The 16,170-nt window shown below is 39.7% G+C and overlaps 1 protein-coding gene across 1 annotated transcript in view; it reads left to right on the plus strand.

Moving 5' to 3' along the window:
- The window catches only part of CFAP95 (cilia and flagella associated protein 95), a 107,152-nt gene that overhangs the window by 22,105 nt on the left and 68,877 nt on the right, over nt 1-16,170 (plus strand). Inside the window, exon 2 of the mRNA XM_055428369.2 lies at nt 5,378-5,486. Within this exon, the coding sequence (XP_055284344.2) occupies nt 5,378-5,486 (109 nt within the window). The remainder of the gene's footprint in view (nt 1-5,377; nt 5,487-16,170) is intronic.

Consider the following 16,170-nt stretch of genomic DNA (forward strand, 5'->3'; position numbering starts at 1 on the left):
CTAAATTTATTCAATTTAAAGGATTTTAAGATTGATTTTACTTATCTTTGGTGTTGGAAGCCTTCTTATTAATGGTGATGGATAGTTATTTTATTTTTATTGTTCCTGTTAAGAGAAAGTGTTGGCAATTTTATGTTGGTTTTACAAATTTGGGGGTAAAGTTTTGCTGCTCCATGAAATGCTGAGGTTTGGGGACCACTGACCTTATGGCAGAAAGTGAAGAAGAACTAAAGAGCCTCTTGAAAGTGAAAGAGGAGAGTGAAAAATTTAGCTTAATGTTCAACATTCAGAAAACTGAGATCATGGCATCTGGTCCCATCACTTCATGGCAAATAGATGGGGAAACAGTGACAGACTTTATTTTTGGGGGGCTCCAAAATCACTGCAGATAGTGACTGCAGCCATGAAATTAAAAGACGCTTGCTCCTTGGAAGAAAAGCTGTGACCAACATAGACAGCATATTAAAAAGCAGAAAAAAAAAAAAAAAAGCAGAGACATTACTTTGACCACAAAGGATTGTCTAGTCAAAGCTATGGTTTTTCCAGTTGTCATGTATGGATGTGAGAGTTGGACTATAAAGAAGGCTGTGCACCAAATAATCGATGCTTTTGAACTGTGGTGTTAGAGAAGACTCTTGAGAGTCCCTTGGACTGCAAGGAGAGCCAACCAGTCCATCCTAAAGGAGATCAGTCCTGGGTGTTCATTGGAAGGACTGATGTTGAAGCTGAAATTCCAATACTTTGGCCACCTGATGTGAAGAGCTGACTCATTGGAAAACACCCTGATGCTGGGAAAGATTGTGGGCAGGAGGAGAAGGGCATGACAGAGGATGAGATGGTTGGATGGCATCACCAACTCAATGGACATGAGTTTGAGTAACGTCTGGGAGTTGGTGATAGATAGGGAGACCTGGTGTGCTGCAGTCCATTGGGTCACAAAGAGTCGGACATGGCTGAGAGACTGAACTGACTGATCTAAGAATCGGGTATACAGTCATTCTCTAGCTCTTTCTCAACCTTGGTACTTTTGACATTTTGGATCAGATAGTACTTTATTGTATGGGCTGTCCCGTGCACCATAGAATATTTAGCAGAGCATTGCTAGCCTCTTTCCACTAAATGCCAACAGCAAACCACTCCACCCAGATGCAACAACTAAAAATGTCTCAGGGTGGGTTTTAATGGTATAGGTGGGGACTATGATCAAAAAGTTTGAAAGTTACTGTTCTACAGACATTGTAAATTTTATTTCATTATATTCATTATTTTCTCATAAAGAAATTTTGCTATAATAAACGAGAAGTCATGGCAACCATAAATAAATTCAGGTAGCAGGCAAAATAAGGCTATATAAAGTATATGTATATGTATAGACTTATATGTCTATGTATATAATGCTTTGATTATTCATATATATATGTATTACAAAGATGCTATAAAGCTGAATTGATATTAACAAAGTATTTGAAAATCCCCAACAAAACATATTATAGATAGATATAATATTATTACCCATCATAACATTTGCATTTTTATGTCACTTTTCACTTGAGACTCTCATTCAATTGATTTGTGTCTTTAGTGTATGATTCCCAGTTCATCTTGGGGAAACTGAGTCTCAAGTCAATGTTCAACTGACATGATAAAATCAGGAATAATTAGGCCTCCCATATACTCTATAATACCCTAATCATTTTTACTGTTATTATATGTGGCAATAAGCCCCTAAGTATACATTTAGTATTATAATAAATATTTTTATTGTTAATTTTACATATTTTATATTTTACATTTTTGAACACATATGTTTATTTTTGCTGGGTTGGCAGCATCTAGGAAATAGGGGCAGGTCTTCAGCTGTATGTCTCTCAGAACCTGCTGGCTCTGGGCACATCATTTGTGGGCAGCCAGAAGACTTTATGGAATGCCAATTGCATTAGTTTAGTCCTCCAAAGTTTCATTATAGATTTATGTTTTAATGCTGGGCTTTTGATTGTTGTCTGAGATTGTGGTAAGAAAAGGAATGTGTGTGTATTTTTGGTAATAATCTAGTTATAATACAACTTAAAATACATGGTGGGATAATCAAGGCTGCATTCTGACTTTCATGGACACTATCTTTGCCTTCATGGGTCCCTTCCTCCATTAAAAAAGTTTTAGATGATAGTTTATGATTGCTTTGGTATAAAGATGTATATTGTTCAAGCTTGATTATATTCTTTTTTACTGATTTAAAAGTGATTAAAACACTTTCCTCGGCCCCTAAAAGTTTCACAGGCCCTGGACACTGGGCCTGTGTGTGTGTGTGCTCAGTCACTCATTCGTGTCCAACTCTCCGTAGCCCCATGGATTGTAGCCTGCCAGGCTTCTCTTTCCATGGGGTTTTCCAGGCAAGAATACTGGAGTGGGTGGCCATTCCCTACTCCAGAGGATCTTCCCAACCCAGGGATCCTATACTGCCTAAGAAAGAGATGGGCCCTGGAGATAATACATTGAAATATTACTTGGTGTTTTGGCCTTTCATTCCTGTGTTCCTAGGGAGGTATTCTGGTTTTATTGCCTCAGGGAAGAATGACCCAACAGACAACAAAAGAGCCAAATTCTTGGCTTTGAGGTTCAAAACCTTAGGTCTTGGGATAGCACCGTAGATTTGGAAGAATAGATGAAGAGCTGGGCTATTCTGTCCCTTAGTAGATGAAGAGTTTGTGCACTGAAGATGAAAGAGGACAGAGAAGTTGAGAATATGTGGATTTGTCTGGGATCCCAAACTTGGATTAAAACTTTGGAAATCCTAGAGTAGATGGGACCTATCACTGCCCAATCATTTATTCCCAGGGTAATGTTTCCAGAGCTGTTGATGTGTGGGGCTCTGATGTGTCTCCCAAGCCCAGTGTGGTGGGGACATGAAACAAGTGTCTTCTTGGTGGGCCAGGCAAACAACTCAGGGATGGTGTCTGGGTTTCTAGGAACCGTGGTTGGAGAAGGACACAAAAAGGTTTTTGGTGGTTTGGATAGTGGCAGGCTTCCCTGGTGGCTCAGATAGATGGTAAAGCGTCTGCTTGCAATGCGGGAGACCAGAGTTCGATCCCTGGGTTGGGAAGATCCCTTGGAGAAGGAAATGGCAACCTACTCCAGTACTCTTGCCTGGAAAATCCCATGGACAGAGGAGCCTGGTAGGCTACATTCCATGGGGTCGCAAAGGGTTGGACACGACTGAGCGACTTCACTTTCACCCTTCTGGCAAAGTGCCAGTCTGTGTAGAGTGTGTGGCAGGACCAGGTGGGCAGAGCAGAGCTCTGCATGGATATGTAATGGAAGAACATTGAAGAATGAGGATGTTTCCATGGGTTCCTGCAAGGAGATATGTTGCCAACAAAGATGGATTCTTGGCATTGTGGTACCACACGAACTCTTTAGAGTTGGAAGGGAACCAGAATTGACTGAGATTAGGTTTTTTTTCACTTGAAATTATGAGCACTTGGAAAAGAAATTAAGTACAATAATGGAAAAATGAAGTTACAAGTTTTATACCTCAGAATTTTTTGAAGCCAGGTTAGTATTCATTATACTTAGGTTTATATGGGTTCTTTACATTATTTGCAGGACCTTCCAACTTTATTTTTTTTTTCCTTTTAACTCTTCTAAAAATCTTAAAATATATTGGTATAATTTCTGTCCTCATTTTACACATATGAAAATAAGGGCACAGAAAAGTTAAGTGACTTCCCCAAGGTCACACAGCTAGCACTTTGCCGAGCAATGACTCAAGCCTATGACCCCATTCACTCTACCATTCCTGTTTTGTGGGTTTTTTTTTTTTTTGGATTAATTAATTTGTTTTAGTCTGTGCTGGGTCTTCACTGCTGTGTGCAGACTTTCTCTAGTTGCAGTGAGCCAGGACTACTCTCCAACTGTGGTGCACCAGCTTCTCATTACATGGGCTTCTCTTGTGCAGCATGAGCTCTAGAGTGCTCGGGCTTCAGTAGTTATGGTGCACAGGCTCACCTGCCCTGCAGCATGTGGTATCCCAGTTCCTAGACCTGGGATCGAACCCACGTCCCCTGTATTGGCAGGCAGATTCTTAACCACTGGACTACCAGGGAAGTCCCCTACTCCTGGTTCTTAATGTCTGATATTCCCCTAAAGAACTTCAGTGAGAGCTTTCTCTCAGGCGCTCAAAAAATGGTATTTGTACCAAAATGCTCTTAGTGTTTTGCCTTTAATGCTCAGATGTGAGAAGGGCTGAGGGCTCATATGCTGGAGCTCTGCTAACATGCCCTGGGCTCCCTCTCTGCTGTTCTATGCAGAGCTCTGCTTCCATGAGTGGTGGTGGGGAGGTAAGTGGGATGAGGTGGGGTGGTCAGGTCCTAGGCTGGGTGCCAGGTTAGTCAATGCTGTTCTGCTTCTACAGTCCTGTGCCCACACTTAACAACCCTGTAGATTTTTCTTGTTTAATTGCCCACCCCTTTCCAGACCATGAGCAACTGAAGGCAGGAATTACACCACACTTTCTCCCCATTTGTATCTCCTGCATCTAACAGAATGCCTGGCATGTAATAGGTATTTTAAATATTTGCTGAATGAATGGGCAGATAGGTGGATGGATGGATAATAAGTTCCTGGGTTACCTCAGTGTCCCTCACATAGTCCTAGTCCCATATCTCTTGATAAAAAAGCAAGCCTCTTTTGATGGGTGTTTGGGTTCAGTTTCCTTTATCTCACCTGAGAAAGCTTTGTGAAAATAGCTCTTTCTGTTGTGGGCCACTTCACCTCCTCTTTCCTTCCTTATCCCCAAACCTTTCCTTTATTATTATTTTCAACCACTGTTTTAGTCAAAATGTTCAGAATACTTTTCCTCTTTCATCTACATGTTTTAAGAACTGTTATGTTTAACTGTTAACTTCCTTTAAACCCTTTTTAGAAGCAGGGACCACATGTTATAAATCCATATGAGTAAATATTTTACTGTCTCTTGTTTTGAGAAGAATTGTAATGAAATTTCATGGTAGAACAATTTCTAAAGTGGTTAAGTTGCCTTTCTAAGATATTACCATGTTTTGTTTTAATTCTTACTTTCAGTAACTAATTTACATTATTAAATAAGATTCACTTCACTGGAGTCACTGAATAATCACTGTGTTGGGTAAGTATTGTTTTATGATATTAGTTTTATCATGTATGCTAAATTGTTTTCAGGAAGTAGCCTCAGTATTACCTGAAAAAGAGATGGGCAATATATGTCCCAAATCCAGTAAATTTATCATTAGAACAATATCACAAATATAGTAAACTTTCATTGCATTATTTTTAAAATATTTAAATGCAATGCATGATAAATAAGCTTTGTCCTTTAACAGATTCTAATTCTTTTCTTAAGGCACCGTGACAGAGAAGCTTATCCCAAAGATTATGATATAGAGGGTCCTGAAGAAGTGAAAAAGCTGTGTAATTCAACATATCATCGACTTGGAACAAGTGAACCCCTAGTAAGTAGTAACCACTAATCTCTCTAAGTCCAAATCTTCCTTCTAGTGAAACATGAAAAAGTAGAGGGAGGAGCACTTTCTCAGGGCTCCTCTTAGTTGCGTTAGTTACTTAGGCAGGTGGCTTAGCCACTGTTTGCCTCAGTGACCTTACCTGTAAGATGGGAGCACTTCATAAGTTTACTGGGTAAATAAAGCAAATAAAGTGCTTAAATCAGTGCCTGACACATAGCAAGTGCTCAAGCAATTATTACTGCTGTTGTGATACCTTGCTAGATGTCTCCTGTAACCTTTATCATCACCCTATGAAGTAGGTATTATCTCTATTTTACAAATGCAGAGAAACTCCTAGACATTAAATGACTTGCTCAAAGTCACCCAGCCAGGGAGTGAGAGAGTGAGAGTTTGAACCCATTTCTTTGATTTCATATCTTTTGTACTGAAGGCGACAAGCACTTACTTAAATTGTAAGTAATTTAAACATGTTATTATTTCTTACAACATTTGTACAACCAAGTTACTAAAGGAGGGTTCATTGCAGAAGTACTTCCTGTCTGAATTGTGGATGGATTACTCCATGGCTATATAGGTGTTTTTCTTTTTTCTTTAAAAGATAATTTTATTTATTTATTTATTGGTTGTGCTGGGTCTTTTTTTTTTCTATTTTAATTTATTTTTAATTTAATTTTTTATTGAAGGATAATTGCTTTATAGAATTTTTCGGTTTTCTGTCAAACCTCAACATGAATCAGCCATAGGGATACATATAGCCCCTCCCTTTTGAACCTCCCTCCCATCTCCCTCCCCATCCCACTCCTCTAGATTGATACAGAGCCCCTGTTTGAGTTTCCTGAGCCATACAGCAAATTCCCGTTGGCTATCTATTTTACATGTGGTAATGTAAGTTTCCACGTTACTCTTTCCATACATCTCACCCTCTTCTCCCCTCTCCCCACGTCCATAAGTCTATTCTCTAGTCTGTTTCTCCATTCTTGCCCTGTAAATAAATTCTTCAGAACCACTTTTCTAGATTCTGTATATGTGTGTGAGAATATGAAATTTATCTTTCTCCCTCTGACTCACTTCACTCTGTATAATAGATTCTAGGTTCATCGACCTCATCAGAACTGACTCAAATGTGTTCCTTTTTATGACTGAGTAATATTCCATTGTGTATATGTCTCACAATTTCTTTATCCATTCATCTGTCAATGGGCGTCTAGGTTGCTTCCATGTTCTAGCTATTGTAAAGAGTGCCGAAATGAACAATGGGATGCATGTGTCTTTTTCAACTCTGGTTTCTTCAGGGTATATGCCTAGGAGTGGGATTTCTGGGTCATATGGTTATTCCTAGTTTTTTAAGGAATCTCCATACTGTCTTCCATAGTGGCTGTATCAGTTTACATCCCCACCAACACTGCAAGAGCATTCCCTTTTCTCCACACCCTCTCCAGCCTTTATTGTTTGTAGACTTTTTGATGATGCCCATTCTGACTGGTGTAAGGTGATATCTCATTGTGGTTTTGATTTACATTTCTCTAATAATGAGCGATGTTGAGCATCTTTTCATGTGTTTGTTAGCCATCTGTATGTCTTCTTTGGAGAAACATCTGTTTAGTTCTTTTTCCCACTTTTGGAATGGGTTGTTTGATTTTCTGGTATTGAGTTGTATGAGCTGCTTGTGTATTTTGGAAATTAATCCTTTGTCAGTTTTTTCATTTGCTATTATTTTCATCCATTCCAAGGGTTGTCTTTTCACCTTGATTATAGTTTCCTTTGCTGTGCAAAAGCTTTTAAGTTTAATCAGGTCCCACTTGTTTACTTTTGCTTTTATTTCCGTTACTCTAGGAGGTGGGTCATAAAGGATCTTGCTTTGATTTATGTCATCGAGTGTTCTGCCTATGTTTTCCTCTCAGAGTTTTATAGTTTCTGGTCTTACATTTAGGTCCTTAATCCATTTTGAGTTTATCTTTGTGTATGGTGTTAGGAAGTATTGTAATTTCATTCTTTTACATGTAGCTGTCCAGTTTTCCCAGCACCATTTATTGAAGAGGCTGTCTTTGCTCCATTGTATATTCGTGCCTCCTTTGTCAAAAATAAGGTACCCATAGGTACATGGGTTTATTTCTGGGCTTTCTATTTTAATCCATTGGTCTATATTTCTGTTCTTGTGCCAGTACCATACTGTCTTGATGACTGCAGCTTTGTAGTATAATCTGAAATCAGGAAGGTTGATTCCTCCAGCTCCATTCTTCTTTCTCAAACTATTTAGGTGTTTGCTCAATCACTGTGAGGCAGGAGCCTCCCAAATTCTGTCCTACAGTGTCAAGAGATTTGGGACTAGTTGACAGCTCAGTTCAACTTCTTGGTTTGGCCTTGGGGTCTGAAGAGTTGGTAATTTCACAGACAGATGTGAATGTGTTGAGAAGTCTGGGTTTGGATCACATTCTCCCCCTCAAAGGTTGGGCTACTTTAAAAAGGGTAAGCCTAGGAAGATCCATAATTCTACCATTGAGAATGGCTCTAGAAAATTCTCTGTTCTGCAAGATGATGGGAATAAATTAGCTTAGCAGAACCCATGCTGTTCTACATTCCTTTTATAGTTATCATAGACAGAGAATAATAAACATAGCCTGAAAATGGGAATTTATTATAAAGATGCAGCTGCCTGGATATGGAACAAGGACACTTACTGGAACCAAGACAGCTCTAAAGCAAGTCATCTCTCTCCCTCCCTCTCTCTCTCCCCGCCTCTGTTTTCTCTCTATCTGATACACACACACTCTCTCAGCATCTCTATTTCTCTCTGCTTTGTCCTCCTTTGATCCCACAGCTTAAATCTCAGGGGCATTCTGCCAGTTTCCCCGGTTTCCACCCTGCCCTCTTGCCTTTGCACCAGGCTGCCTAACTGGTCACTAGCCAGCACATGGATGGAGCTCTTGAGTATAATGCCCAACTCAGAAAATAACCACCCCTTCCCACTTCTCCAAACCTAGCTTACCCTTGCTTTCTTGAGCGTGGTGAGGAAGAGAGCAAGGTGGACAATGCAGGCATTGTCTGGCATGCACTTAGCATCTTTGACCCTTAAAAATATTTATTTTTGATTCCTAAATGAAAATGCTCTTTCATTTATGAAAATGCACAATCTCTAGATTGTGGGAGGAAGTGAGATGAAGTGAAATATAAGGAGTAGGAACCTCAAACATTCATTCCTTATATTCCATGCATTGTAGCAGTTAAATCTCAGGTTTAATAGAGAATGTGTAAATGAAATAATATTTACCTTCTTTATGACTTTCATTCATAGTCATTGAAACCTTGTCCTACCGGGTTTACAGTGTGTGTTAGATAGGAATGTTACTGAATGAACTTGGGTCCACTTTCCAACCTGCAGCAAAGCCAAAATTCAGTTTGAAAATAGAGACAGAATTTTGAAAAAGGTGTCCTGTAAGTCTCATCTGCAAAACTAAGTTACAGATATGAGGCTCTGGTAATCTATCTAAAGCAGCAGAGTAGCAAGAAGGGAATTAGCTACATATTCATCAGTGGTGGGACAAAGATAAGTGAGTAATCAGGCCCAGATGTGGCTTTGGGAGATGAGATATGGGAGAAGAGAAAGATGACAGAGAGCCATTTTATTGCCTGCCCAAGAGCACCTCATGTAGGAATGGGAGAGGGATTGACTGTATTCCCATGAGCTAAGCCAGGACATCTAAGTGCAGAGATTGGCATCCTGTATCATGGAATACACTGCTGAATGTTCCCAGAAGGGATCTCAGCTTCTATTAGAACACCACAATAAAGTCAATTTTGAACGTCCTTCAGTGCCAGAGAGGGTCAGACACAGGCAAACCCAGGGAAAGCCAAAACAAGAGTACATGTCCACTTTTCCCGCATTTGCTTCTCTCCTTCCTCATGTCTTCTCACCCTCAAACCCTCAAGGAGCCAGAAGGAGTTGGGGTGTAGGGAAGAATTCCAAGGGGGACAATTGGGAAGAAGTCAGCTGAAGTAGACCAGATTGAAACATGCTTCTTGAGAACCTTTCATTTTAAGTGAAATTTTGGCTGGTACATGGGACTGGGCATTTTACTTACTCAGTAAAACTGTTCTTGGGACAAAAGTAGCCAAAAGGTTTTTATATTATCTGAGTGACCAAAAAAGTCCTGAAGCCTGTCCTATATTTCAGCAAAGGGCATAAAAAGGAATTATCCCTTCCAAGTAACTATGGATGGACAGCAATGAAAGAAGAATAGATTTGTTTTCTGATTGTACCTACTTACAAGACCTACTTGTTCAATGAGCCAGTTGCCCATTTGTATATAAAATAGAAGTCTATTCACATCATCCCTTTCTGTCCCCTTCCCTTACTTTAATTTTCTTCATGGCACTTCAATGACTGGACATATTTAAGACTTGTTAGCTGTTATTCTTGCCTGGAGAATCCCAGGGACAGGGGAGCCTGGTGGGCTGCCATCTATGGGGTCGCACAGAGTCAGACATGACTGAAACGACTTAGCAGCAGCAGCAGCAGCAGCTGTTAATTGTCTATCTCTCCCTACTAGAATACAAGCTTTATGGGAGAACAGATGTTGGTCTTTTTTGTTCTCTGCTATATCTCCATTTCCTCTAATGGTGTCTGGCATATAGTGTGTGTGTGTGTGTGTATGTGTGTTAGTCGCTCAGTCATGTCTGAATCTTTGTGACCCATGGACTGTAGCCCACCAAGCCATGGGATTCTCCAGGCAAGAATACTGGAGTGGGCTGCCATTCCCTTCTCCAGGGCTGGCACATAGTGGGCACACAATAAATATTTATGGAAGGAAGAAAGAAAGGAAGACTGTATTCCACAAATATGTATTAAGTTCCTATTATTTTGTTAAGTGCTGGGATAAGAAATGTTGTGCCAAGTTATCATGATGAGTGCTAGGGTAAGAAATATAATTCAAAGCAAGGTCACTGTACATCAGGAACTCACAGACTTTTGCGGGGTAATGGGTGCATGCAACCACAGTGGTGGTATGTATGATGGATAATATGACAGGAAGAAGGTCAGGAGGCTATGCAGGGCACTTGAACTGAAATAAGTTGAGGAGAGGGTCAAGGATGGCTTCCTAAGGAATTCCCCAGTGGTCCAATGATTAGTGGACTTTCACTGGACCAGTGGTCCAGTGCTTTCACTGCCGAGGAACCTGGGTTCACTCCCTGGGTGGGACACTAAGATCTCACAAGCTGTGTGGTGGTGTGGTCAAAGAAAAGTATGGCTTCCCAGTAGAGGTGACCACCTGAAGCTCCTGAGCTGAAAGTTTAAAGGAACTATCTGTTGGTGGAATCTGGAAAGATACTACCCAAGTTTCAGTGGTAGCATAGTTGAATTCCTACCCCAATGACCCCTCTGGCTTCAGGAAGCTGAGTGGAGCCATGGACTCATAGGGGAGCAGTCATTCAAGCCACTGGAATTTCTGATTGTGTTAATAGTAGTCTAAGTGATTATGAGAAGTAGTATTTTAAATTACAATAGTTTGTGTTATTTTATGTGGACTTCATTGAGGTATTACTTAGCTATAACAGAGTGAGTTCCATGTGTGGCACATTGAATCCCATAAACTCAGAGGGCTTATATACAGAGTAAATTTGATGTTGTGTCACAGAAGATGAGAAATGTCAGATAGAAAGGAACAAAGAGAAACTTGAGTAATTTTATTAAGCAGATTTTTCTTATAGAGCTAATGGATCAATGCCAAGGCCTTTTTGGAACAGGATAACACTGATGAGCAAATTAGCCTAATATTAGATTAGTATTAACAACATCACAGTCATTTTGGACTTAAAATGGCAAATAAATGAATAGTACAAAAGTGTACTAACATTCATTTTATGAACAGATGAATATTAAGTAGGTCTCAAATACAAGCTGTTTTGGTGGATGAAAATACAACATTTAAAAATTAGAGACCCTAAAAGGTATATAATTATAATGGATTTGAGAAATTAAATTGTCATTTACTTAATTGGTTCAGGTATTTTCTTTTTCTTTGATTGACATAGTAGAATAGTATTTTGAGCACTACAATCTTACAGATGCTTCTTGCATTCAGATCTAAGTACTACCTGATAAATGCATATGGATCAAATCTTTATAAATGGAATAATTTTAAATGTCAGTGAAAGAGAACCACTTAAACCAGGGAAAAGAAAGATGTTTGGAGACAGTGGACTGTTGAGTCAGGGCCCTTTCTTGCTTTCTATCTCCATAATCTCTGAATTTGAGGTTGATGCCACAGGTTCCAGTATGCTCTCCTGGATTTTGGCTTTTCCTATGTCAGTACAATTGCATCTGACTTTCCTGTTTCAGGAATTCTGTGTAAGTTTTGGCCAACTCGAGTGTACTTTCCTTGTTTTATGCTTCAGCTATGGGCTTGGGAATTCTATCAAGTATTATTTCTTGGCACTTGGAATGTGAGTGAAAGGAGGTATCTGCCATTTTTATCCGATTACTCTCCTTTGCAACTCTTTTTCTGTGTCAATAGTCACGCCACATGGCTTCCCAGCTGGGTTAGTGGTAAAGAATCTGCCTGCCAATGCAGGCAGCCCAAGAGATGTGGGTTTGATCCTTGGGTAGGGAAGATTCCCTGGAGTAGGAAATGGCAACCTGCTCCAGTATTCTTACCTAAAAAATTCCATGGCAACCTGCTCCAGTATTCTTACCTAAAAAATTCCATGGACAGAGGACCCTTGTGGACTTCAGCCTATGGGGCCTGCAAAGAGTCAGACACAACTGAGCAATTGAGCACAGTCATGCCCTAATTTAACTTTTAGAGAAACTAGCTTTTAATATTTCATGTGTGTCAATTTGCTTGTGTGCATGCGTGTGTGCTAAGTCGCTTCAGTCCTTCAGTATGAGTTAGAGGAGCATGCTTTCAGGGAACCCTATAAGGAACCCCAAAAGAAATGCCTGTTGGGCATCATTTAAAATGAATCTTGCTGAGAGAGGTTCTGCCAGCGGGTAAGTCTTCCTCAGTGCAAGTAGGCTGGTTACATTCAAATGTGAAACTTGAGGGGAAGTCCTAAGTGGCCTACTCTTTTCCTGTACCCATTACCCAGATTATACACCTACTGGCTTTTCTTAAATGTAGCCGTACGGAAAGAGTTCATTTTGGAAGATTAGAAATAGAGACTTAAAAAATTGATACTCAGGAAAATGGGGAATAAGAATGATATTATGAAGTGTACTTCCTGTATACATATTAGATACTTTTTATATTACCATTTTATTCAAGCTAGATTTTATTATGCAAAGTAAATGGAAATTTTAGTGATTATCATGCAAGCTTGTGCTTTGATAATTGCACATATCAAATTGCCAATCTCCAGTTTGTGATACATATATATAAAGCCCAAAAGACTTTTAAACATATGGAAGTGTTTTTATAAATTATCCACCCTTATGTCAGGTTATGAACATTTCTAGACCAAAGTGATTTTTCACATTAAGATGGTGTAGGATTAGGTTTGCCTACACACAACAGAAACCAAAAATCAACAGTGGCTGTTCACATAAGGTTTTATTCTTCTATATAAAAAGTCGACGGCACCAAGCAGCCCCCGGCGCTGAGCTGTGGGTATAAGGGCTTGGGGTTGGGTGTGCTGTGCCCCACCCTTAGTACAGAGCAGAGATGGCGGGTGTTTCTGTGGGGTCACGTTGGTGTGCGGCTGCTGCTGCTGCTGCTGCGTCACTTCAGTTGTGTCCGACTCTGTGTGACCCCATAGACGGAAGCCCACCAGGCTCCCCGGTCCCTGTGATTCTCCAGGCAAGAACACTGGAGTGGGTTGCCATTTCCTTCTCCAATGTGTGAAAGTGGAAAGTGAAAAGTGAAAGTGAAGTCGCTCAGTCGTGTCCGACCCTTAGCGACCCCACGGACTGCAGCCTACCAGGCTCCTCCATCCATGGGATTTTCTAGGCAATAGTACTGGAGTGGCTTGCCATTGCCTTCTCCGTGGTGTGCGGCAGAGGAACTTAAATATATCTGGCTTTGGTTCAGAAACCTAACAGATTGCCAGACAAAAGGAAACACCTGAAGTAAGAAGCTTCCTGTAAAGCTTCATAGGTAGAGTTTATATTTATAGCACCAATGTACATTTTGAAACCTTCTTTCAGGGTGGGAGTAAAAGGGGAAGAAAGGGGGTGTGGGTGAAGGGGTAGGTGAAAGTTTTAATTTAAAAAGAAAGTTCAATGAAAGGAAGTTATTTTGACTAAATATATTTTATCTGGGTATTTTTGGACCATATTATTAAATTAATTGTTAAGCTGCAGTCAAGTTGTGGAAGTGAGAGTTTTGATAAGTCCTGTATGGACCGCATTGTGAATCACTTGCCAGTTGTACTTTATGGAGCTTATTTTATGATTTAAAAGACTGTACTGTATGTAGGATGTATGTTACCTTCTCCTTATTTGTATGTTTACCATATACTTTGATATTTGAAACGTTATGTACTGGAAAGGCCACTTATATTTCTAGAAAAGATTGGATTTTATGCAACATTTTTTCCTTGAATTAACAGCAATAAAAAAAGATGAAAAATGAAAAAAAAAGTCTAGAGGTTAACAGGCCAGGAGTGGTATGATAGTTTGATAAATTGTCAGACACCTACAGATTCTTGCTTTTGGCTCTGCCATCCCTTACAAAAGGCCCAATATGGCTGGAAATCTGTCATTATGTCCACATTCCATGCCACAGAAAGAGAAACAGAAGCTGGAGGTTGTATATATTAATGCCATTATGCCCTATTGTCCAGAACCAGTCACTAGCCATTTCTAAGTATAAGGGAGGCTAGAAATGTAGTCTGAAACCTCATGGGCCCAACTAAAATTTGAGGGTTCTGTTATTGATGAGTAACGGAATGGGAAGTCTAATATTGGAGGATACTATTTACCCCTGATATGGGAGACACAGAGGAAAAGTGTGGGCTCTGCTGACAGATTGCTTCTCATTGATTCTTGGCTCCACCACCTACTACGCTGTAACTTTGGTCAAGAATTTACAATTTTCTGTTTATTTCCTTGGGTAAAATGTGGGAATAGAGTTTTCATGAGCATTTAATGTGAAGACATTTAGAATGGTGTCTGGTCAATGTGGTATTGTTATTGCCATTATTCCATGGTTTATTGCAACTCACTAAGCTACAGCCAGTATAGTCTCTGGGTTTTATTTACTACTATAGCTCTAGAACTTAGTAGGATGCCTGGCATTTCACAGATATGGAAGGATGGATGAATGACTGAATGAGTCAGACTGCTTGTTTTAAATTGTGGAACTTCTTTTCTCTCTGGTTTATCTGAGCATTACTTAATCCCTTTCAACCTCAGTTTTCCCCTTCTTAAAATGAAGATAAAATAAACCAAGAGTCCTTCCTTTCTTCCTCCAGTTCTACTCTCTTCCCTTTTCAACCCTGCTATGTACCAAGGAGGCTGATCTTTATGGATTATGTCAGTGAGTTCTTTTGCCCTCTGACTTTCTGTGAATTGCCAGGAATCGGCCTATGGAAGTCACTGACAGGTGATCAGCAGCGGAAGGAGAACTGGCTTGGACATTTCTTTGCTTTCATCATGAGAGGCCATTTTGACAGTGGCTGTCTTCTATGGATTAAATGATTGTGTCCCTCTCAAACTCAGATGTTGAAATTCTAACTCCCAGTGTGATGCAATTTAGAGATGGGGCATATGGGAGGTGTTTAGTTCATGAAAGTGGAGTCCTCATGAATGAGATTAATACCCTTATGATAGAGACACCATAGAGCTCTTCCCCACTTCTTCCATTGTGAAGACACTGTGAAAAGAGGGCTGTCTTATCAACTAGAGAGTAGACTCTCACCAGTCCTAGTGCCTTGATCTTGGCCTTCTCAGCCTTCAGAATTCTAAGAAATAATTTCCTATTGTGTATAATAGTATCAGTCTATGATATTTGTAACAACAGCCTGAGCAGACTAGAACGCTGTGTCTGTTCTGAAAGTCACAACTACCAAGTGAACCCTCTCTTTACAGCTGTAGATCTGGGTTCCATACTGCCCTACCCTGTGACTCACCAGTATTGCTGTCGTCAGGGTGCTTCATCATTGTTTGCTGGTTTTCTGAATTCTGGCCACACTTTTATAAGTAGATTCTCTATTAAACTTTCTTCATTCCCCTCATATGATTTTTCTTTTCCTTCTGTCACCATAATTAATACATAACACTCAGTGTTGCTTTAAGTATTTAGAGGGATAATGTACATAAAATGCTTAATATGGTGTCTGATACAGAATAAGCAGTCAATAAACTTAAGAGCAACTAATGCTATTATCTGTTTCCTTTTACTGTTCATTATTTCAATTTGGCAGTACTTTTATTTTATATAATTTTCAATGGTGTTGATTGATTTATTGAAATATTTACTGTCAAAAATGATTAGAGCATATTTAAGATTAAATGTTGGGCCAACCTTACACCTTAAAAACAAAATGATACCTAGTAATTTTTTCCCTAAGAGATAATGCTTTATTTTTCATTAGAATGTAAAATATGGAGCCCAATACAGAGTTCTCTGCTGTTGATTTGTGAAATTTGGAATCTCTGAGGAAGAGTAGTTGAGTTACAAGTATAAGAGTCAGAGCTGGGAAATTAGGCTGGGAGGCTGGTGATTCAGGAGGTTGA

The sequence above is a fragment of the Moschus berezovskii genome, chromosome 7 (assembly GCF_049115385.1).
Source record: "Moschus berezovskii isolate FMDL1 chromosome 7, NW_MosBer_1.0, whole genome shotgun sequence".
Lineage (NCBI taxonomy): Eukaryota > Metazoa > Chordata > Mammalia > Artiodactyla > Moschidae > Moschus > Moschus berezovskii.